We start from the raw sequence: 24629 nt of genomic DNA on the forward strand, positions 1-24629 counted from the left end.
AACTAAAACTTGCCGAAGGCAGCTTTGTGGATATTTTTAAAAACAACAACAAAAACCCTTGTATGGCATCCGCATTTACCATCTTCCCTTTCCTATGTGTGTATGACACCTATGGCAATTTTAGCTAGGCCAGAGTACAGGTATATACACATCTTTCTTTTTAAATACCACTGCCTGATTACTTTTATTTTCAGCACATATTGTAGTTTTCCTAAGTCAAAGAAATAACATTTCTCTAGTTTCTGTAAAATCACAGATGTACCATGGTGCTAATCCAGTCGCATGAGCAATTTTAGACATTTAACCTGGTTATTGCCTCATTGTTAGAAAATGACTTTCCTTGTGGTACTAACACTATGCCTGATTCACCATTTTGCTTTTAAATTGTGTTTTCAGTGTCATTTTTGTTGTTCTGTTACCGGCAATTTAGTTTTAAAGAATCGTTATTTAAAAAACATTCAAAATAAAAATTGAAGTATACCATGTGCTTGACACTGGATCAGATATGATGTTGCATATATAAAAGAAATAAATTAGATCTGGTTAGCCTGAAGTTATAATACTGAAGTTTAAGTAAATGTGAAATAGCATAGTAATAAAGCATATGTGAAATTTTTTTCAACAGTGGAAAATTAGAGAAGATGTTGATGGAGTTCTCTGATATTTACACAGTTATGCTAAATGAACCATGGACAATTTAAAAGCCCCAGTATGTTTTAGAAGTTATTTTACTTTTAAAAATTAAAGCCAAATAAAGGTATGGTTAAGAGTTTTGTGTGAATGACTTGCTGAGATTTCAGATTCGCTCTCCTGTACTTCCTGTTTTCTATATTTGCAATTAGATAGTTTCTTTTCCCCATTGGGGTCATTCACATATGTGGAGGGCTTGGGGGAATTTATTGTTGTTTTAGAGCTCTCTCAATTTGTGTCTGAAAGAAAAATACCAATGAATTTTTAGTGAATAGAAAACTGTTAGGTAGTAGATAAATATGTTTTTCTGGGAAATTGATCGTATTCTTATTCTGGACCAGTTAAGGTTAAAGTTTTAAAACTTAATTGCTTATATCTAATAGTTTTAGTATTTCCATCGAAAACTTTATGAGAAAGACCTTTGTTCTTATTTCATAGTACAAAATCTGATTGTGTAAGATACATGGTATTTTTTGAAAATCTCAAGTTGAGTTCAGCTCCCAAATAATATATTTTTGTTTGTTATCAATTGTCTATGCTTAAAAAGTATAAATTATTTTATTTTATTTTATTTTATTTTATTTTTTTTTTTTAAAAAGTATAAATTATTTTAATATCAAATTAATTGCAAATACCATTGAAGAGGTAAATAAGATATAACTCCTTCCAGTAAGGAATTTTAATTCCAATAAGGAAAATGAGTTTTTGATGAGCTGTGCTATACTTTGTCCATTCACTGTGGATAAATAAGATTTGATTGCACAGTTTTTGGTCATATATTGAGTATTTTTATTTGCTCCAGTGATCTACCTAATTTGGGTTTGGTTTTGTTGTTGTTTTTAAAGGTTGCAAGGCCTTTAGTGTTTATCTTTTTGTAAAGTTAGTCTTTAGAAATAGAGGTTAACTCTGGCATCAACATTATTTTTCTCGTATTACTATTATTTTGTTATGTTATTAATATTTTTCTTGTTAAATGAATGAAAAATGAAATACATATGGCAGGTTTCTGATGTGCTCTAGGAGCACAAAGATAACTGATATACCCTTTTTTAGTTTAGTGAGCTTCTTTATTTATTTATTTTTTTACAGAGATTCTCATTTTGGGACTTGTAAACTGAAGGGCTTCAGAGAAACCCTTGGATCCCTTCAAACTGTATAAAAATTTTGCTGTGTATATATATTTATGGTTTTCTGGGGTGATCCATAGATTTCATTAGATTTTTTTTTTTTAAGATTTTATTTATTTATTTGACAGAGAGAGATAGTGAGAGCAGGAACACAAGTGGGGGGAGTGGGAGAGGGAGAAGTAGGCTTCCCACCGAGTGGGGAACCTGACGTGGGGCTCGATCCCAGGACCCTGGGATCATGACCCGAGCCGAAGGCAGACACTTAACAACTAAGCCACCCGGGCGCCCTGATTTCATTAGATTTTTAAAAGACCCTTGGTATCTAGAAAAGCTAAAGGAGACACAACACATTTAACTATAAATTAGTGTAATAAATGTTGTAATAAGGATAAAAATAAAGGTCTTTGGGAGATGAATGTAAACATTGGAGGCCCACCATGTTCAGTGTCCTACATAGGACTCATTTGATATAGGTCTTTGCCCTGTGCATAGGATAGTGACTGGTGTATGTAATGTTTTTATTAGTGAGGGTCAGGTAGTAATGGGTGGTTTTTTTTTTGAAGATAGTTTAATGAAGGGATTATTGGCAGAGGTGGGCATGCTTTAAGGTAACCAGAAATGAATGATGAATCACCCAGGGCCTGGCAGTGGTTGGAAATTTATCCACCCAGGGAAAGGGGCAAGAGGATGGGAATTATGTTCCAGAACCCAATAAGAGTTGTAGGCATGGAAGAGGAGCCCTTTAACAGGAGCTGTGGCCAAAGAGGTAACATAGCAGGGAGTAAATTGTACCATTACTTCTATCTCTTTCCACCTTTTGCTTTTCTGCTGATGCTTCCTGTTGGGAAGGACTGTCTCTTATGCACAGTATTTCAGTCCCACTTGGCCACATAAAAGCGGGCCTTGGGCTCAGAATACTTCCCTACCAAGAGAAGAGGAGCTTACATAGCCTGTGCTGGGTTTACCACCTTTGTGGCATTATCTTTCCTGGTTTCATGCTTATTGAGTGTTTCTTTGTTCTGCTTAAGCATAGTCAATGGCTCTTACATATGCCCTCAGATATATCAGTATTTCAGACTCCAGGGACAGTGTGGGGTAGAGAGGGGGAAGGTTCTTCTATTGTACCACCAGAGGGGTGGGTGCTTGTAGGCCCATTTCCTTTAGTCAGCTAGCTGCTGGGGGCACCCACTAGCCATAAGGGACTGATGCATACAACTGGAACTGATCTTTATCTTCTCTAATGTAAGTAAAGCATTATCCAGTGCTTGACTTTTACAGTGTTTTCCTTGGCAACTTTGATACAAAGATGCAACAGGCAGAAGTGTCTGGAGTCCTCACCTGTGATTGGTAACCTATGCTTGGTGTTCTTTTTGACACTTCCTCTCCTTGGCAAAACCCACCCAGAAACTAAAGGGCAAGTGAGGACTTGGATAATGTGGTCATTAGAGATAAGGGAAGGCAGAAGTACAGAGCAGGTCCTACGGGTGAAGAATGAATCTGGAGGGACAAATGGAGAATAATCAGCAGAGTGCTTAATACTTATTTGTTGAATTAAATTGAATTTTTATTGTTAAACATAGTTTAGGTTTATGTATTAAAGTGAAAAATGATCAAATGCCTAATGCTTTAATGTTTCTGATATAAATACCTTTAAATTAAAATCTCTTTGGAATTGTAGAGGCAGCTATTTGTATTTTGAGTAGTTGAAGTAGTAAGAAGACACAATAATTATTAATCTATAAAAATGTGAAATTTTATATAGACTAACTCAATTTTTCAAGACTTTATATTTTTTAAATGTGCATTTTTCGAAATGTGAAAATTTGAATTATTTAATCTAGAGAAGACCAATTCATTTTCTAGGGCCTACCTCAAAAATTACTTATATGAATCTTCCTTTAGACAAATTTCAGGGTTTACAGAACACTGTTCATACTTCTGTCATACCACTTATATTCAATAATAGCTAGTTATTTTTATTGATAATATTAAAAGCAGTTCACATTTACTGACTGTTTACTATGTGCCAAGCCACTATATTAAGTCCTTTATATACATTATTATATTTTATCCTCACAATAACCCTAGGAAGTACAGATACTATTGCTTGGTGCTTGGGATGCCTCAATGGACAGAACAAGTTCCACAAAGGCTAGAGATCTTTATATGCTGGTATTAATATTTCTGCACCATTTTGTTGTTGTTGTTAGTATCCCCTACTTACTCTTTTCGTTGAGTACTTGTTATGTGTATTAACCATTTAGATTTTTTTCTATGAAGCCCGTGACCTTTTGCCCATTTTTCTTTCTTTCTTCTTTTTTAAAGATTTTATTTATTTATTAGAGAGAGCGAGGGAACACAAGCAGGGGGAGTGGGAGAGGGAGAAGCAGGCTTCCCGCTGAGCAGGGAGCCCGATGCGGGGCTGGATCCCAGGACCCTGGGATCATGACCTGAGCCGAAGGCAGACGCTTAACGACTGAACCACCCAGGCACCCCATTGCCCATTTTTCTATTGAATTGTCCCTCGTCTTATTATTGATGTGAGGGAATCCTATATGTGTCTTTGGATATGTGCTCATTGGCCGTTACGTGTTGCTAATGACTTCTCCCATTCTGTGGCAGATTTAGGCTGAAGAGTTAAGAATAACTATCTGGGTAGGCAAAGGCAAATATTTCTAGTCAGATGAAAGAATAAACAAGGTTATAAGGAAGGGAAATAAATTCACACATGAAACAGTTGAGTAGTTTGTTTGGACTGAGGTTCATTAAAGTGAACCAGTGGAAGATAAGCCTGGAAATTTCAAACTATATAGCTTCAGGGAAGCTCTAGAAAATGGCAAAAATATACCTCAACAGAATATCTTCTTTTAAATCAGTACTCACTTCCCTTCTGTTCAGGACAACCTGTCTACACAACCTGAAAGAACTTGGGAAACTATTTTGCCTCTCTGGATAGCTAGCTCTAGGCTTCCTCTCCTCTGCCAGGGAAAGAATCTTCTTTCCTAAAGTGCAACAGTGTTACTGCCTGGTGAAAAGGTCTATCTTAGAACTAGAACTGAGAACTATAGATAAACTTCATCTTGTCCATGAAGAGCTCTAGATTTCTAAGAGAAAGCTAACTGGATATTAAAGTTAAAGCACCTCATACAGGTGCTCTTTGTTTCCTGGTGTTTCTCATGATAGAGTCTTCCCTTGAAGATTTGGGGCTTTGATTTCCTAAGACTTGTATTCTCTTATGGAACTTGTAGGCTGATGTCTGTAGGGCTTTCTGGTTTTATCATCCCTCTAGTCTCAACCTCCATCTAACTACTTCTGCACCAATGTGAAATGAATCCATTCTGTTTCCTACTGAGATTATTCTAGATTTTTCTTTTTATGGTCTTTCCTGGATCTAGTGGATTTACCTCTCTCACAACTAATCAGACAAAAACATTTCTGTGATGTCTCTCCTTAATTTCTGTATCCATCAAAATTTGACTTGGTTGCAAGTGCCTGGAAATTATAGTGGCTTATGAAGATAGAATTCTATTTTTATCTCATATAAATAAAGGCAGTCCAGGGGTGCTATGGCAGCTCCATAATCATCGAGGACACAGTCTTCTTTCATCCCATTGTTTTTCCTTCTTTATCCAAAATGGCTGCTCTAGGTAGAATGTCTACATTTCCAGCAAGCAGGAATGGAAAAGGAGAAGGACATTTCCTCCATCCCCAAAGGACTTCTCAGAAGTTGCACATACCACCACCCTGCTTATTATCTTAAAAGCCAACACTTAGTTAACATAGCCATAGTCTAAGGGAGGCTTGGAAATATGTCTGGTTAAAAATAGGAACTCTTGATCCTAGAGAAGAAAGGGAGAATGGATGTTGGGGGGAAACCATTGATCTCTGCTACATAAACCTTTTCTGTTGTGACTTAAATATTTTTCTGAGATGGTAAAGGAGAAAAGCATAGAATAATATGTAGTACATAACCAATTTAAAATAGATTTTTATCAGAATGAGCTCATAATTTTAGATTCTGAATTCTTGGCTCTTACTTAAAAATGTTTACATTGGTCTAGAAAGGTAGAAGTAAATTAACTTTTAAATTATTCATAATTTTTACTAATTTTTGGCAGTTTGACTTCTTTACTAAACATAGATCTAATGTTTTATCAAAATTTTAAGTATAGCAAATGCCATTGAGCTTTGTAAATATAAAGGGAATATGTGCTTTTTATCTTTGTAGAAGATAAGTATATTTAACCCACTATTAAGAATAATTTACAGGGGCGCCTGGGTGGCTCAGTCATTTGAGCATCCTACTCTTGGTTTCCGCTCAGGTCATGATCTTGGGGTCGTGGGATCGGGTCCCATGTTGTGTTCCGCACTCAGTGTGGAGTCTACTTGTCACTCTCCCTCTGTTCCCGCACCCCCAAAATAAATAAATAAAATCTTAAAAAAAAAAAAGAATAATCTACAGAAAATATTTTAGTAATAGGTAACATACAAGCTCTTGGGTAGAATGAATTCAAATATATGGAAATTAAATGATACCTAGGATAATTTTGGTTTACTGAAAATTAGCTGATCTAGTACGCAATAGGTAGAATCCCATAGACACTGCAGATTAAAAAAAATTCTATTCTTCACAGCAGAGCTTGAGGAAAATGTATTTAACGTAATTATTTTCATTATTTAAAATGGTTTACTTTAAAAAAGCTAGTGTGTAAGACTGTGTAAGTGATAATCATTTTTTCCTTCACAGGCAAGAAGTTTGATAGCTGTAGGACTGGGTGTTGCAGCTCTTGCGTTTGCAGGTGAGATAAATAAAGGATACTTATCAATAAATGTTGCAGAAGAAATATTTTCAAATAGTTTCTATAGTGATTCATGAGGAGACCCTCCGTATTCTGAGGTTTGGGTTTTAAGACATACATTCTCATTTTTTCCTCCCATTTATAGTCACTGAACATTTGTCAATGTAGCAAAAACTAGATGAACTGTGTAGTGAAGAAAATTTACAATGTATGAAGCTACTGGGGCGCCTGGGTGGCTCAGTCATTAAGTGTCTGCCTTCAGCTCAGGTCATGGTCCCAGGGTCCTGGGATCGAGCCCCACATCAGGCTCCCTGCTCGGCGGGAAGCCTGCTTCTCCCTCTCCCATTCCCCCAGCTTGTATTTCCTCTCTCGTTGTGTCTCTCTCTGTCAAATAAATAAATAAAAATCTTAAAAAAACAAAACAAAACAAAAAAAACAATGTATGAAGCTAGGAAAACTAGCCCCAATAATAGTTGACCTTCCTGGCATTTTTTTATTTGAGCTATATAGTATACTTTAAAAAAATTCTTTAATATGAAGCAATGTAAGTGATATGGGGTTCCTTTATTCTACCATGTTGGATTTTTTTCTTGCAAGATTAGATTACACATTTCCTGAGCTGTCACTTTTTCTGATGAGCATAGTTCTTCCCTGTAATATATTAGTTACTTCATTTTTAACACATTGGTGTAATTTTTTTGATAAACTCAGGAGAATTTCTTTTACTGCCCACATCACCAAAGAATAGTTATAAAAATTTAAAGCAAAATTTCTCTCTTCCAGTCATTAACTTATAGTTTTAAATTACATAGCTATTTCCTAATCATATGTTAATCTGGGAGCATCTCCTTGTTGATAAAGCTTTACATTTTTTGTTTTAGCATTTGTATCTCAAGTTCCATGGGTTTGATTTTGTTTCTTGGATCTTCTTTTTAAGTGAAACTACATTCCATTGTGGTTATATGGAGTTAGTAAAATCCAGTAAAAAAATGAGACATAAAAATTTTTTGTTTTGTTTTATAAGTATGGTACTTAATTTCACACAACTCTCTTTTAAAGCACCTTAACAATAAACATTTTAAAATCAAGAAGATCAGTGGTTCAGATTCTCTTGGTCTTTGTGCCATCAGGGTCTTGTATCTTGACATTATAACTATACTGAGGTTTCACGAGGAGACTATCATGTCCAAAAAGGAATTCTGACAAACTGGCCCATAAACATGAAACAATTTTAGTGTTAACTGTTACAGTATTAACTATTATTGGCATAGTTATTTTAAAATTCAAATGTAAGATTTTTATTTGAAATTAAAGAAAGATGCTGTAGTTTTTTGCCAGGTTTTTCTTTCTAAAATGAGAAGAATTGGCATGTGTATTGTGTATATACCATGCTGTTGCCAAGTTCTTTTTTTTTTTTTTTAAGATTTTATTTATTTTTTGACAGAGAGACAGCGAGAGAGAGAGAACACACAAGCTGGGGGAGTGGGAGAGGGAGAAGCAGGCTTCCCGCTGAGCAGGGAGCCTGATGTGGGGCTCGATCCCAGGACCCTGGGATCATGACCTGAGCTGAAGGCGGATGCTTAACGACTGAGCCACCCAGGTGCCCCGCCAAGTTCTTATTACTAACTATAATATTAAATAGCAGGAACATTTCTTCGGGAGCCAAATATAACTGAATAATAGAATTTAGGAGAAAGTATACTTACACTTGTTGGAACTAGGTCTTCTGGTTTATGATTCAAGTAAACCTCCAGATGTCACTTGTTGAAGGCTTTGCTTGCTGTTTTCATTGAGACTGCCTGATTATATGTGCTTTTAAAGGAATTTTGTGGTAATTTAAAAGCTATACTTTGTACCATTGTAGAATCAGACGGACGTTGACATCTCTAGGATAAGAGATTTGGATGAATTAGGCTTTCACTTATTTAATTTCACTTATTTAATTTATTTAATTTCCCTTTATTTAATGTTCTCCTTGATCTCAAGAATTTTTTGTCTTCTACTTGGATTGACTACTTCCCATTTTCCATTTCTAGCGTTCTATTTCTCACTTTCACATGTTGTTTGCACAGGAATAATAGTATGTTTAGATAGTAACTTTTTCTAAAAGGTGTTTGTAATTGAACTTCCCCAGTGGAAATCTTCATTTGCGAAGAAGGTTATGGCTGGAAATTGAATAAAGTCCAGAGTGTCATAATGGGTTTTCTAGCAAGACTTTTTGGGAAGAAAGACACTACTGTTAGTAGATACATATGCTGATTAGGGTACAAAAGGTAAATTGGCCAGGTAATATTTTATTCTTGTTCCATACCCTCGAAACAATTTGGAACCTGTTTTGCTATTGAAGACAGAGGAGTTTTAATTAGTAGGATACCTAAGAAAAGAAAGCACCAAAATAAAATATGTTTTTAGGAGAATAGTCATCCTCAGTGAGAAATTGACAGTAAATATCTATTGGTGACTATTTCTTACATAACTGCTTTTTTACTTTAGAGGTAACTCCATTAAAATTATTCCTGTGTTGTACAGATCATAAGTAGTTTTTGTTTTCTATATATTTCAAAGTGATTATCACTGAGAAAACAGTACAAATAACCAGATATGTGAATATACATACGTGAGAGGACTTTATCTATAGTTTGTGGTGGAAGGAGTACTAGGATATTATTTTTTTGTTACCTAGCATATTGTATAAATGTAAGATACATAAACATTGACATTTTCTAATTTTATAATCATGAATTAGAACTTGATAAATTTAGTAACTCTTTTAATGATGTTAAAATGAAATGCTTCCTCTATTTAATAAACTAGAAATTTGAAAAAATAGGACTTTCTGGTAAATTTTGAAATGGTTGTTGAAATAACACATATACAAGAAGCTATCAGTAAATATTGTGGTTAGTACCTTGTGGGTATTGTATTCGATTATAGAAAATATATTTGCTTTTATTCCTGTTATTATTTAGGTCGCTATGCATTTCAAATCTGGAAGCCTCTAGAACAAGTAATCACAGAAACGGCAAAGAAGATTTCCACTCCTGTGAGTTAAAGATGGCTTTAGTAAGAAGGCTCATTTTGACTTTTGTTTATATGCCGTATTTGATAGTAATTCAGAAAATGTCTTGGATTTTCCAACATTTATGGTTTACTTTCTTGATTATATCCTTGGACGGTTTGTTTAATTTATTGATTTGTTTTAGTTTCTTGGCCACATTATTTTTATTTCTAACCTCATTCCTGCTTTTGACATCTAATTACTATATTCTTTTTTTTTTTTAAGATTTTTAATTTATTTATTAGAGAGAGAGTGAGAAAGAGAGAGCATGAGAGGGGGGAGGGTCAGAGGGAGAAGCAGGCTCCCCGCTGAGCAGGGAGCTTGATGCGGGACTCGATCCTGGGACTCCAGGATCATGACCTGATCTGAAGGCAGACGCTTAACGACTGAGCCACCCAGGCGCCCCCTAATTACTATATTCTTTTTAGTAGTATCACACCAACTTTGAGGTAATTTATCTTTTTTGTTTAATTAATATTATTTATTCTTGCAGTGATTTTCTATACGAATCCCTGTGGTAGAAGCTGGGTATAGTTGATGAACAAAATAGACATGGTCCCTACCCTGATGGAGCTTACCCAAGAATTTATTTCATCCTAAAATTTGAGACTGGTCCCCTTGTACCACCACCTGGTCATCTCAAACATAAAATGATAAGATTCCAATCCTGAAATCTGTAGGGCTTATACATTCATCTACAGGCATTGTAGTTACTCTCCTGAGCTGAATATAAGTGAAGAATGAATGATAGTAGGTATCTAAAAAACTGCAGTGTAGTGCACTGGTTTGTAACACTGGACACAATGCAGAGAAAACTCACTGAAGCATTACAGCATAAACATTGACTTCTGGGAAATAGAAACAGATATGGGATAGATCAACTTGGCTTGCAGCAATTTGAGAATGAATGGCTTGTTTTAGCAAAGGCATTACAGGCTTGTGAGGCTTAGTTAGTCATGAACAATGACCACACTTTCAAAGGATGACATACTGACAAATAATTAAACTCAGGTTCAAAAGAAGTGCAAGTGATATTGTAGACCTATAAATGTATGTCTGTGTGATTAGAGGGAACATTTTTTGGGGGGGTTATTTTTTCCTTCTGTTTTCCTACTTATATTTTATTTGGCTGCAGTATTAATAGGTATTTAGCATTCATTCAGTAAGTATTCATTAAACTCCTACTACATGCCAGACGTTATTGTGGGGAGTGGGCTGTGGTCAGGGAACCGTAAAAAGACATTGCCCTTAGGAGCGTACATTTTAGTTGACACAGGCAATTAACAAGTAAATAAGTAAAATACATAATATGTAGAAGTGTTGACTGCTTTCAAGAAAACTAAATCAGTGTAAGAGGTTAAAGAATAAAAGCAGTGAGGAATCTATATTAGATGGGTCAGGGAAGGCCTCTCTGAGATGAGGGAGAAGGCCAGGTGAATCTCTGAAGAAAGAGCTTTCCAGGCAGTGAGAACACTGCAGAGGTCCTGAGGTGGAAATGAGCTTTGCAGCGAGAATAACTCCAGAGGAGTATGCAAAGAGAATAGTGGTAGAGTAGGGCCTAGATCATTTCAAGCCCAATAGACTGCAAATTTTACTTTCAGTGTAATGGAAAGCTTTCGGAAGGTTTTTGAGCATGGGGGCGATGTGATTTGCATTTTAGATTATCACTCTGCCCGCTGCATGGAGTGTCGACGGGAATGAGCCAGGACGGGAATGAGCCAGAGTAAAAGCTATCAATCCAGTTAAGAGGGTATTGAGATAGTGCAGATAATAGATAATAGTGGCTTGAAATATAGGAATGGAAATAGTGACGTAGTTCTTTAATGGATTGTTATTTATGTCTTTCCATATGTTTATAAATAACGAATGGAGCAAATTTCAGAAATTATTTCTCTTCTGTTAAGGTGATCTTCAGTAGATATATTTATATTGTAAACAAAAGACAAGTTTTGTAGAACTACATTATTTAACATTGTAAAGGAAGAGAGAGCAAGAAAATGAGAAAATTTTTTTTTCTACCTCACGGATAAGGTAGAATAATTTAAGAGATTGTCACAGGTATACTGAACTTGGCACCTGCATTTCTTAAGGAGAGAAATGATGTATCCCTCTTTCCTTCTCCTTTGTGGGCCTGAGGTAAGGAACACTTTTATATAAATCTGGCCCTTTTTTCCCCGACGAAGTACTACTGCAATTTGCAGTGAAAATATTTCTTAGAACATCTTTATCATCATCATCGTCATCGTAATTATACCTCTCTGACGATAAGAGTGTCTTAAACAATTCTTTAAATATTAGTAATTCTAGGGAAACTGAGAAATAAATATATACATACTTTCTCTTGGCAAACTAATGATTTCAAAGTGTCAAACTTCACAAAACAACGGCATTTACAGTGTTTTGATGTTGTAAATATGATTCATTATGAAACTAAATAGAGTTGGTAAAAAATGGGAATTGTAATCGTGTGCCACTAAATCTGTGACTCAAAAGAAGGCCTGCAAGGTTCAAGTTCCTGTGGGTTCTTTTTAAATTTTTTCTTGAAGTTTGCTTTCTCTGTGCTTTAACATCATCTTGTTCTTAAATCTCATCTTTGTTTTTTCATATCTTTTTTACCCCCTTTTTCTGGAATACTGCCTGGAGTAATTTTTTCATATGGAATGCATGGATGGTAAATGTCTTAAGTTCTTCTCTGCCAACAGTTTGTTTCTTTTGCTCTCACTGTTAATCATCAGTTAGCTGCTGGCTCTTTGGAATCTGGTGGAGCCAGTATGAGAGGAGGACAGAAATCTCTGCTCAGGGGGCTCCTGGCTGGCTCATTCAGTGGAGCCTGCTGCAGCTCTTGATCTTGGCATCATGAGTTCAAGCCCCATGATGGGGGTAGAGATTACTTTAAAAAAAAAATCTGCTCAGACTGAATGAACCTCAGTGCCCACATACATGCTTTCTTGCATATTCTTAGCCACAGTTTCTGGTACACTAAGACTCTCAGCCAGAATTTCTGATGTTTCTCATTTCTGATTGTTCTGATTGTTCCTTTGTAAGCAGCCTGTTTTGGTTTTCTTTTGTTGTTTGTGTCTAAAACACAAACTTTAGTTTTTTGGTGATTTTTGTTTGTTTTTTAACTCTGGAAGTTTTGGGGGTTTTCTCTTTATTATTGATTTCACAGGTATTCTTAGTGAAACTTAAGTGAAAATTGTCTATCTTTTGTTTTAGAAGATTCTCTTATGCTGTTCTTTAATTATTTTTTCCTTCCACTGTCTCTCTTCTCTGTTCCTGGAACTCTTATTAGAGACACATTGGACCTCTAAGTGTATCTTTTTGTTTTACATTCCACAGTATTTCCACAGCTTATTTTCCAGATCACCAGGTTGGTTTTTAGCAGTGGCCATTCTGTTATTTAGTCCGTCTGCTAAATTTTTTACATCAGTAATATTTTAATATCTGAAAATTTTCTTGTTTTTCATAGCAACTTACCCTTTATGGTTATAAGATACTAATTCAAATTTTGTTAAATCCTCTTCTGTTTCCTGATTTATCTCCTTCCTCCAAAAGCCAGTTGTTATTTGTTCATCTTTGTTCTGCTTTTCCCCCGTGATACTGGATTTGTTCAAATGTCTGATAATCCTTGGTTATTGGTTTCTGTTTGTGGGAACTAAGTTGATTAATATAAGTGGCCTTCCTCAGCAGTTTGGTAGACTCACTTCAATAATTTAATTGAATGAGAGGGTTGATAGTGGGCTGTGAATACATAGATGGGTTATGTCAACAGCATGTCTTCCAAAGCAAGGAGCCCAGAGGCAGGCTTGGGACCTCCAGAGGGAGATTGAGGAGAGATTGAGTACCATGTATATTTTATTCCTTGGCATAACTGTGTCCCTTCCCAGCCTTCTGGGTTCTGAAATGTGATCTGCTAGTACTCTCCTTGGCTTCTCTTGGGACCTACCCCCAACAATGAGATACATCCCAGGCATGCAGTTGTGTTTCTTAGCCTGAGGGCAAAATGACAGGCGGTAGGCCCCTTATGCTCTGTATTACTGGAGTTAGAAATGGTCATCTCTGCTGTTCTGGTTTAATTAATTATCCTGATGTTGTTATTGTATTTGTTGACTCGAAAGGTAGGGTTTTCTTCTTAATTTCCTGAGAAGGGTTTTCTTTTTTCCTCTGGTGTTTGAAGCTGCAGTTATTTTTCTGTATGTGCAGTCTTACCTGTTTTCAACCTTTCAGAATTTCTTTAAAGTTACTTGTATCATCTCTTGTTTTCTAGGCCTGTAATGGACTTTTCCTTTTAAAAACATCTCTCTTCTCATTTCAAAGGCACTTTAGAAAGCAAAAGACCTTTTGTATGCAATCTTCTGTTTTGAACCAGTACTTTTTTGCTTGATTTTTAATATATTAACATGTTATTAACTCAGCTAATGTTTAACTACCCCTTATTTTTTTCCTGGGGGGAAAAAACCCAAGTCGTTCATCTTCTTTTAAGGCTTTTATTTTTCTATTTGTGAAAATGTCCTTTTATTTGAATATAATTTTTAAAAATTGGACTTCTGGGGCACATGGGTGGCTCAGTCGTTAAGCGTCTGCCTTCGGCTCAGGTCATGATCCCAGGGTTCTGGGATTGAGCCCCGCATCAGGCTCCCTGCTCAGCAGGAAGCCTGCTTCTTCCTCTCCCACTCCCCCTGCTTGTGTTCCCTCTCTCTCCGTGTCTCTCTCTGTCAAATAAATAAATAAAATCTTTAAAAAATAAAAAAATAAAAATAAAAATTGGATTTCCTTTGTCTTATGGTTAAGTGAAATTCATGGAAACAGCACAAATTAAAATCATCCCTCTGTGGCTCTCTAAATGAAATAGATTATTGTAAATAATAGGAATTTATAGTTTATGGTAAGTGTATTTCTTAAGATTATGGAATGACACAGTTCTTCTTTGGTTGTCTGGAGGGCTTTTGTATTTCCAGCTCTTGGTTGAGTAAATTTTCTAATGAAGATTTTGTTTAACTTGGTTCATTTCATATTTCCTTTGATAATATATGGCACCATAGCATTTAATGCTAATTTTATTTATTTATTTATTTATTTATTTATTTATTTATTTATAAAAGATTTTTATTTATTTGAGAGAGAGAGCAAGCGAGAGAGCAAGAGAGCATGAACCAGGGGAAGGGTGGAAGCAGAGGGAGAAATAGACTCCCTGCTGAGCAGGGATCCCGATGTGGGACTTGATCCCAGGACCCTGAGATCATGACCTGAGCTGAAGGCAGACGCTTAACCAACTGAGCCACCCAGGCACCCTTAATGCTAATTTTAGATGGAAAATGATTTTGAGGTATGTTGTTTATATATATACTTTATGAATAGAATAATACAAAATAATAATTTGTAAGGTTCAGGGTATATTTCAAATAGCAGCATAAAAGTAGTGGAATCATACTGTTTCTGTTCTTAGAAATTCTATTAGAAAAGTATAACCAAAAAAAAAAAAGATGTTTAACCATCTGCTCTATTTGATGTAGTTGATCTATAGTTGTTCCTTACAGATATGCACAGATTCACTTACTCATAAGCAGGTCAGTGTTTTAGGGTGTGAGCCTCATCCAAATGCTAGATTTTAAGTTCTGGGTCTCCTTTTCCACCTGGGCAAAACTAAAAGTAAACAATTGCTCAGATACAATACCTGCCATTAGGGTTAATGAGCTTTGTGGCTAGTGGGAGTGACACTTCATGGAACATCAATTTATCATGTTTATTATGTTGACATTTTGGAGCTCTCTAAGGTAAATAAATACTTATAGAAATGTCAGGGAGAAAGGTATGCATCTAGTAAAAATTTTAGTCTGCTGAGAGAAAACTTAAAACCAGCTGTTATTCCTCTGTTAGATCCCCTAGTCTTTTATATATTCCCCTCCGTGTGTGTGTGTGTGTGTGTGTGTGTGTGCATACATGTACGTGTGTGCATGTGTATAATTTGTCCAGGTTACTATGTGTACTTAAATAATTTGATTCTCTTCCTCCACTCAAACCTTGGAGAAGGGTATTATTTTTAGTTTTCTTTCTAGATTGTTAATTACTTGAAACTTGAAATCATCTATCATATTCCTCACAACACTGGTACATTGATAGGTTAGCATCTGTGTGATGAAAGACAAAACTTGACCTGTCTCATTTGAAATGTTCCTGGCATGTACTAGGTGCTGAAGTGCTTGTTTAAATGAATTAATTGCCAGGGAATTATTACCAAGTAGAAATTTTTAACAAGCTGTTCAAAGACAACAGCTTATATAAATGACCAGATCTGGTTCATTTTTTAAGTTCTAATAATTTCCTTGGTCTTTTATTTAGTTCTCTCTTTTAAAAATTGTACAGGTAGCCTGTGTTCATTGTTGAAAATTTAGAAAGTAAAAATGAACATAAAGAAAAAAAATTACTCATGATGTCACCAACCAAAAATAACATTTTAGTGTATATACTTTCTGATGTTGTTTTATGTAAACATACACTTACTTATTTTTCCTTACAAAAATAGGGGTCCATGTTTTAAAAACTTACAAGCAGTACAATCATTGATGTATTTTTTCCTTTTCAAAGTTGAGTTCATGCATCCTGTTTCTCCGTTAAGAACTCCTAAAGCATTGTCTGTACTTGCTGTCTCCCATTCCTTCCCTCCTGTTCTCTCTTAAACCCACTCTAATCAGACTCTCACTCCCACTCCCTGCAGCTCTAAAAAAGAGCTTTTTTTGTTAAAGATTTTATTTATTTATTTGGCAGAGACACAGTGAGAGAGGGAACACAAGCAGGGGGAGTGGGACAGGGAGAAGCAGGCTTCCCATTGCTCAGGGAGCCCTATGTGGGGGCTCGATCCCAGGACCCTGGGATCATGACCTGAGCGGAAGGCAGCCAGCCGCTTAATGACTGAGCCACCCAGGCGCCCCTCCCTGCAGCTCTTGTCAACGACTTTGACCTCTTTGATAAATCCAGCAGTCAGGTCTCAGCTCACATCTAACTTAACCTATCAGAAGTGTTTGAAACTGTTTTTCCCTTCCTTACTTTTGGTGTCTGCTTTTCCTTCTGCCTCACTGCTGGGCCTCCTGTCTGCTCTACTGATTCATCTCCATTTCTCTGCCCCTCAGACTTGCAATCTCTAGGGTTCAGTCTTTGGACTTCTTCTCTTCTCTCACTCCTTAGGTGATCTCATTCAGTCTCATGGCTTTACATACTGTATACATACTCATGACTCCTAAATGTTACCTCCAAGTCACACTTCTCCATTTAGATATGGATATCTCCATTTAACCCAAAAGACCACCAGCATGTGAATAATAACCCAGTAGGTAGACGGGTGTGTGATCAAAGCCCTGATTGGCATGCCTTAGCAGCCAATCCACAGGGGGCCCACACTTAGGATCCTTAAGATAGTTCCACAAAAGAGCTCATAAGAACCCCTGGATTTAAATGTCAAAATGGCAACCCTCTTGGGTCTCCTCCCTCTCTGGGAGCTTTGTACTATCGCTCAATAAACTTTGCCTTGCTGTCCACCACTCTTCGTCTGGTCTCCCTCTTTATTCTTCGAAGCAGCATGACCACGAACCGTGGGCACTAAAGGAATAGAAATCGTACAACAGTAGTTCATTAGGGAGTGCTCGTATGATCAACAGTTCCAGAAGGGAAGAGAAGGAAGAAGGACAAAGGGACAATTTAGGCTGCAGTACAGTCGTAACAAAGGCCTCAGCCAACCCCATGCCAAGCTCTGAAGCCCAGATGGCTCATGGTGGTTGTCCCAGATTGGGGCAAGGAGCCATGAGACTAAATGATATCACCTGATAAGTGAATTATAGATACGAAGTCTAAGGACTGAGCTCTAGAGAACTACAATGTTTATACCCCCATATCAACCAGTCATTAAATAGGAAGGGGACCTGAACTTGACTTTCTTCAGCCAAGGCAATTCCTGAAGAGTCTGACGGCTCACTGCCATCTGCCAGCAACAGCCCCAGCACCCAAAGTGTAAGTCCTTCACTTCTGAAGGAGAAGCTGCGCAGTGTATGGTAGTGTTTACTACATCATCTTTAATCCCTCTCTTTCTCATATCCCTTGTTTAATCTACCAGGAAAATGTTAGTGTTGCTTTCAGAATACATTTAGAATCTGATCACTTTTAAACTAGCTCTGCTATTACCACACTGGCCCATACCACCATCATCTCTTGCCTAGATTATTGTTATGTCCTCTTAATGGGTCTCCTGCTTCCCTCTTGCACCACTCTTTCTATTCTCCACATAGCATTTAGAGTAATCCTTTCAAAAGAAAGTCAAATGACATTACTCCAGTGCTCTGAGAATAGAATCCTAAATTATTTCTATTGCTTACGGCCTGTCCCCACCCACCGGCCAGTCTGGCCCAATAGCCTCTCTAATACTACTCTCTTCCTGGCTCCTGCCTTTCCAGCCACCTTTCAGGGACCTTGCAGTTGTTTTCTGGTCTCTCTTGGCCTGCCTGTCTGCTATCCTGATGTCCTCCCCACTTTGTCAGTTCCTCCTCTTCCTTCTCTATCAGCCAGTCCTGGAGGTAAAAAAGATGTGTGTCATATCAACATTAATGACTTATCAAGGTTATCCAATGAGAAAATTACTGCAGAGTTTAGGAAAAGTTCAAGCCTTTTGCTTCTACTGATTTCTTTTATTCTGTTATATCTTAGTGTAGAAAAATTAATGTATTTGAAAGTGAAATTTTAAGTTCATCTTGGTCATGGTTTCTTGTAAAGGATCATTGCTTAGTGCTTGCCCCTTCACAGTTTCAAGTTGACTTCTAGTAAAATGCATTGCTCTTACTGCAGCTATGATGGGATTGAGGTCATGCCACCTCATACATGGAACTAATTGTATCATGCTCTTTCTTTCCTGTACAGAGCCTTTCATCCTACTATAAAGGAGGATTTGAACAGAAAATGAGTAGGCGAGAAGCTAGTCTTATTTTGGGTATAAGGTAGGTGTGCTGAATAAGTATTATTTTGTTTGTGGCCAAGCTTGTTTTGGAAAAAGGAGAAAATGTTACAGTAAAGTTATCCTTATATTTTAAGTTATGAATAGGAGGCAGAGGAAGAAAATACAAAATTTTTACTTTTTTTTTTTTTTTTTTTTAAAGATTTTATTTATTTATTTGACAGAGAGAGAGATAGCAAGAGAGGGAACACAAGCAGGGGAATGGGAGAGGGAGAAGCAGGCCTCCCGTGGAGCAGGGAGCCCGATGTGGGGCTCGATCCCAGGACCCTGGGATCATGACCTGAGCCGAAGGCAGACACTTAACGACTGAGCCACCCAGGCGCCCAAAATTTTTACATTTTAAAACTTCACATCTAAGAGAATATCCTACTCCCCCTAAAAATATCAGGCATGATGTGATGTGTCTTTATTCCTTAACAAGGAACTCTTAATACTAGTTTCACAGCAATTATCAAAATATCCCTTATTGTGACACTGAATTGTTTCTGGATTTAGTTTTCTAATTTGCTATCTAATCATTTTTCTGTTATAACATGGGATCTGTTTCACAATTCTTTTCTATTTCCATAATTTGATCTAGCATATTTTATTATAATTGTTTCACCTTAGTATCTATTGTGTGACTTTGGACAGCATAGGAGAAAGTTAATGTTGTTGTGTGATTGCTCTGTGATATCTTCCTAACTTTAGTGTTAAGTGATGTCCCCTGCTATAGATTTGCTGGTCGATATATTCATTTGTTTACTTTATGTTCCTTTAGAACTCACTCAAATTTTTGTGGGGGTTGGTTATAGTATGTCATCCACAACAGATCTTCTGACGATTTAATCAACACAAGCAATATAGGTCATAAAGCCCTATGTTGATATAGTCTTTTAAATCTCTTGTAGATTAGCAGATTTTTAAGGCCAAAACATTTAATTACTTCTTTTGCCTTAGCAAGAAAAACAAAGGGGTGAAGAAGCAAGGGAAACAGCTCAGTTCAGCTTGGTGCTTTATTAAATAAAAGATGAAATATCTCACTGAGAATAGGTTTTAGGTAGGGGAACCAAATTAGGAAGTTGGCTATATTGCTGATTATTATTTGCTTTAATATTATTCAGGATGGCATTGTTATTTTTCTTGAAGTTTTATTGGGTCCCCACACCATCCCATTCATAGTCTTGAAATAGGAATATACAAAGGTTTTTGAGAATATCATTTAACATCATCCAAGGCACTCCTGTTATTGAGACAGATAATTAGAACTTAAGATTTATGGTTATAAAGTTTTATCCTGTTGAACTAGAAACTGTAGAAAATTTCCCAAGGATAATTTGCTGGTTAAGAGTATATCCTCTAATGTGAGTCTGAGTATGAATACCGGTTTTACCATTTACCAGCTGTGTGACCTCAATGTCATCATTTGTAAAATAAACATAATATCAGTTTCTATTGCCTAGGACTGTTGTGAAGACTAATACATAGATAATTCTTAATATAAACATGGCACTTAGTAACTACTCAACAAATACCAGCTGAGCAAAACAGATCCTTGTCCCGGTTCTATCACTAAAGCACCACATTGTACGAGTCCGGTCAAGTTATTATTATTTTTTTTTTTTTAAGATTTTATTTATTTATTTGACAGAGAGAGCACAAGCAGAGGGAGTGGCAGGCAGAGGGAGAAGGAGAAGCAGGCTCCTGCTGAGCAGGGAGCCCGATGCGGGACTCGATCCCAGGACCCTGGGATCATGACCTGAGCTGAAGGCAGCTGCTTAACCGACTGAGCCACCCAGGCGCCCCCCGGTCAACTTATTTTTAGTTCTTCTGCCCTTCAGTTTCTTCAGTTTTGAATAGAATTAATGCTATTTAGCCTTGTTGAAATAATGTAAAATGATAGGAGGATACCTTTTTATAAAAGTACCTACCAAATAACAGGTGCTAAATAAATGTTGGCTCCTCTTTCTTCCTATCTGTAGGACAAATGCAGAAGCTAAATATTTGCTCTTAACACATTAAATAGAAGGGTAAGCCTTATTTGCTTTCCTCTAGCCCTTTCTTTCAATCAGGTAGTGTTGATTTTGAGAAGATTCTTTAAGATGTGAATACATGGCCGTGGCTCCATTCTCTGATCAATGAATCTAAACTATATAGACTATATAACAAGTAGGTAAAGGCAAAATGGAGCTGACTGTATGGATGACCTATTAAAAAATATTCTGTGTGCTACTAGATGATCCTGTACATTCTTACATATTTCATGAAACCTAATATATTTTACCGAGCTGCCCAGAAAAACTATTATTGTACCTGTTACTCTCTGAAGTGATGCACATGTGTGATTCTCATACTTTTTGAAAACTTCTGTGGAACTGTGTTAAGCTAAATGTTATTCAAAAGACCAATAGTAAAAATGATGAAACCAAGACTGCTCCATTTGCCACAGGATTAGAGAACACCACTGAGTTCCATGCACCCCAATTCCCAGTCCCAGTCAAATTGGGTACACATTCCAGGGAACACTGTGTATTCCTTGATCTAGGAAATGTGATATTTAAAGTTATACTTTCAATTTCATGGTGAAATTGTTTGTACTGGAGATCCATTGCTCTTTATTTAATTTTTATACTATGTTTAAGAACTACGATTCTCCCATCTTGTTTAATCTTTAGAACAACAAATAAATTTATTAAAATGTACTAAGTTCCTAGAGACTTAATATAGCAATAAGGAAAAGGGAATAAACTCTGTAGGCACACAAGAATACTTCCCTCATTCCCAAAGTTCACCACTATGAGTCTGATAATTATTACCTTTTTTTTTTTTTAAAGATTTTATTTATTGGAGAGAGAGAGAGAGAATGGAAGAGAGAGAGAGAACATGAGAAGGGGGAGGGTCAGAGGGAGAAGCAGACTCCCTGCTGAGCAGGGAGCCTGATGCGGAACTCCATCCTGGGACTCCAGGATCATGACCTAAGCCGAAGGCAGTCGCTTAACCAACTGAGCCACCCAGATGTCCTGATAATTATTATCTTAAAGGCAGAATGTTTTGAATGGCCATACTTATACATATAAACTCTCCTTGCATTTCTTAACTTCCTCCAATCTATCTAGTTCGGTGGCTGGCAGACCTCATTGTACATAATGCTTTATGGACTTTTATGTACAAAACCATGTGGACTGTTTTTTTATAGGCAATGTAAGTGATTATCAAGGATAATCTATCAGGTATAATGATCAAGGATAATATTCAGATTTTGTCCTGTGTGCTAAATTAAAGTTTAATATCCAGAATAAGATGCAACCTACCATATAAACTCCCCCCAAAAACACATAGAATGCGAATTTGTATTTTACTGAACTTACATCTTCATTATGTAGTGGTCCACATTTGACTTGCTTTATGAAATGTTTTTTAAAGCTCCTCTTTTTCTACTTTAAAATGTTCTGTAATACAACCCTTATAGTGTTAGTATTTACTAATAGAGAGCCATTATTCTTTGAAGGAGTTTACCTTTTTATAGCCATTTTCTTTTCTTTTTTTTTTTTTAAAGATTTTATTTATTTATTTGACAGAGAGAGAGAGAGAGAGTGAGAGCAGGAACACAAGCAGGAGGAGTGGGAGGGGAGAAGCAGGCTTCCCGAGGAGCAGGGAGCCCGATGTGGGGCTCGATCCCAGGACACTGGGATCAAGACCTGAGCCGAAGGCAGATGCTTAACGACTGAGCCACCCAGGTGCCCCTTTATAGCCATTTTCTTTTGGAGGGCTGTATAAAATGCATTAAGCATCTATTGCATATTTAATACTAGATACTATTTTAAGATACAAAACATAGCTTCTGCTCGTTAGTATCTACCTAAGGAGACATGTCAAATATCTACAGAAGAGCTAGGAAACATAACTAATAAAGGAAAGAGAATGATAAATGTAGACTTACTACAGGAAACTAAACATATTGGAATTTAAAAAAAAATAATGTGTTTTTCATTTCTTAATAGGCAGTTAAAGTGTTCATACCCCTGGTGCAGTGTTTAATGACTTCTTTTTCAAAACTTAGTAGTCTTTAGAATCAGACAGTGTCTTGATTGGCTATCTGGGAAGTATCTACAAAACAAAAAGTAAGTTTGAAATGGTCCCCCAGAGGACTTTCAAAAAACAGCGAAAAGGAATACCCTAATAGTCCTTACACTAAAAGACTTTTTTATTTTTAATTTTTTTTTAATTTTAAAAATTCTCCTTTAGTTTTATTGAGATATAATTGACAAAAAACATTGTATATGTAGGATGTAAAACATATTGATTTGCTATATGTATAATACGTATAGATTGCAAAGTTTACATTTCCATGAACAGTTCCCTTTGCATCTTTCTTTTTTTTTTTTTTTTTTTTTTAAAGATTTTTTATTTATTTATTTGACAGAGAGAGACACAGCGAGAGAGGGAACACAAGCAGGGGGAGTGGGAGAGGGAGAAGCAGGCTTCCCGCCGAGCAGGGAGCCCGATGCGGGGCTCGATCCCAGGACCCTGAGATCATGACCTGAGCCGAAGGCAGACGCTTAACGACTGAGCCACCCAGGCGCCCCCTTTTGCATCTTTCTAACACTTGTTTATTTCTTGTCTTTTTGATGACAGTCATTCTACAAGCTGTGAGGTGATATCTCATTGTGGTTTTGATTTGCATTTCCCCGGTGATTAGTGATGCTGATCACCTCATGTACCTGTTTGCCGTTTTATGTTTTTGGAAGAAGGTCTAGTCAGATCCTCCACTCATTTTGAAATCAGATCCACCTATCTATCTAGCTATGCTATATTATTGAATTGTATGAGTTCTTTATTTTGGAAATAACCTCTTACTAGATATATGATTTACAAATATTTTCTCCCTATTCCATAGGTGACTTTTTTCATCTTGTTGATGGTTTTCCTTACTGTGTAGAAACTTTTTAAAGTTTGATGTAGTCCCACTTGTTTAATTTTGTTTTGTTGCCTTTGCTTTTGATTTCAAATTTAAAAAATTACTGCAAAGACTGATGTCAAGGAGCTTACCCCCTGTATTTCCTTCTAGGAGCTTTATGATTTCAGGTCTTTAGTTCAAGGCTTTAATCCATTTTGAGTTGATTTTCATGTGTGGTGTAAGATAAGGGTCCGGTTTCATTCCTTTGCATGTGGCTGTCCAGATTTCCCAATACCATTTATTGAGGAAACTATCGTTTATTTGTTTTCTGTTTTTGGCTCCTTTGTCATAAGTTAATTGACCATATATACATGGATTTATTTCTGGGTTCTCTATTCTGTTCCATTGATGTATGTGTCTGTTTTTAACCTAATACCATACTGTTTTGATTATTATAGGTCTGTAATATAGTTTGAATTTAGGAAGTGTGATGCCTCCAGCTTTGTTCTTTCCCAAGATTGCTTTGGCTATTTGGAGTCTTTGTGGTTCCATACAAATTTTAGGATTGTTCCACTTTTGTGAAAAATGCCTTAGGAATTTTGATAGGGATTTCATTGTATCTGTAGATTGCTTTGAATAGTCTGGACATTTTAACAAAATGAATTCTTCCAATCCATGAGTGTGGGATATCCTTCTATTTATTGGTGTTTTTAATTTCTTTCACCAATGTCTTATAGTTTTCAGTGTATAGGTCTTTAACCTCCTTGGTTAAATCTATTTCTAGGTATTTTATTCTTTTTGATGCAATTGTAAATGTGATTTTCTTACTTTCTCTTTCTGATAGTTTGTTATTAGTGTATAGAGGGGCAACAGATTTTTGTATATTGATTTTGTATCCTCCAACTTTACCTAATTGATTGGTTAGTTCTAACAGTTTCAGGGTTTTCTTTATGTAATATCATGTCATCTGCAGTTTTACTTCTTTGTTTCCGATTTGGATGCCCTTCATTTCTTCTTCTTGCCTAATTCCTCTGGCCATGACTTCCAGTACTATGTTGGATAAAAGTGGTGAGAGCAGACAACC

General features: G+C 36.4%; 1 protein-coding gene across 1 annotated transcript in view; it reads left to right on the top strand.

Annotated features, from left to right (window-relative positions):
- The window catches only part of DNAJC15 (DnaJ heat shock protein family (Hsp40) member C15), a 79223-nt gene that overhangs the window by 21424 nt on the left and 33170 nt on the right, over positions 1-24629 (top strand). The window contains exons 2-4 of the mRNA XM_036091029.2: positions 6565-6616; positions 9586-9659; positions 18576-18652. Coding sequence (XP_035946922.1) covers positions 6565-6616; positions 9586-9659; positions 18576-18652 — 203 coding nt within the window. The remainder of the gene's footprint in view (positions 1-6564; positions 6617-9585; positions 9660-18575; positions 18653-24629) is intronic.

Source organism: Halichoerus grypus, chromosome 4 (assembly GCF_964656455.1).
Source record: "Halichoerus grypus chromosome 4, mHalGry1.hap1.1, whole genome shotgun sequence".
Classification (NCBI taxonomy): Eukaryota; Metazoa; Chordata; class Mammalia; order Carnivora; family Phocidae; genus Halichoerus; species Halichoerus grypus.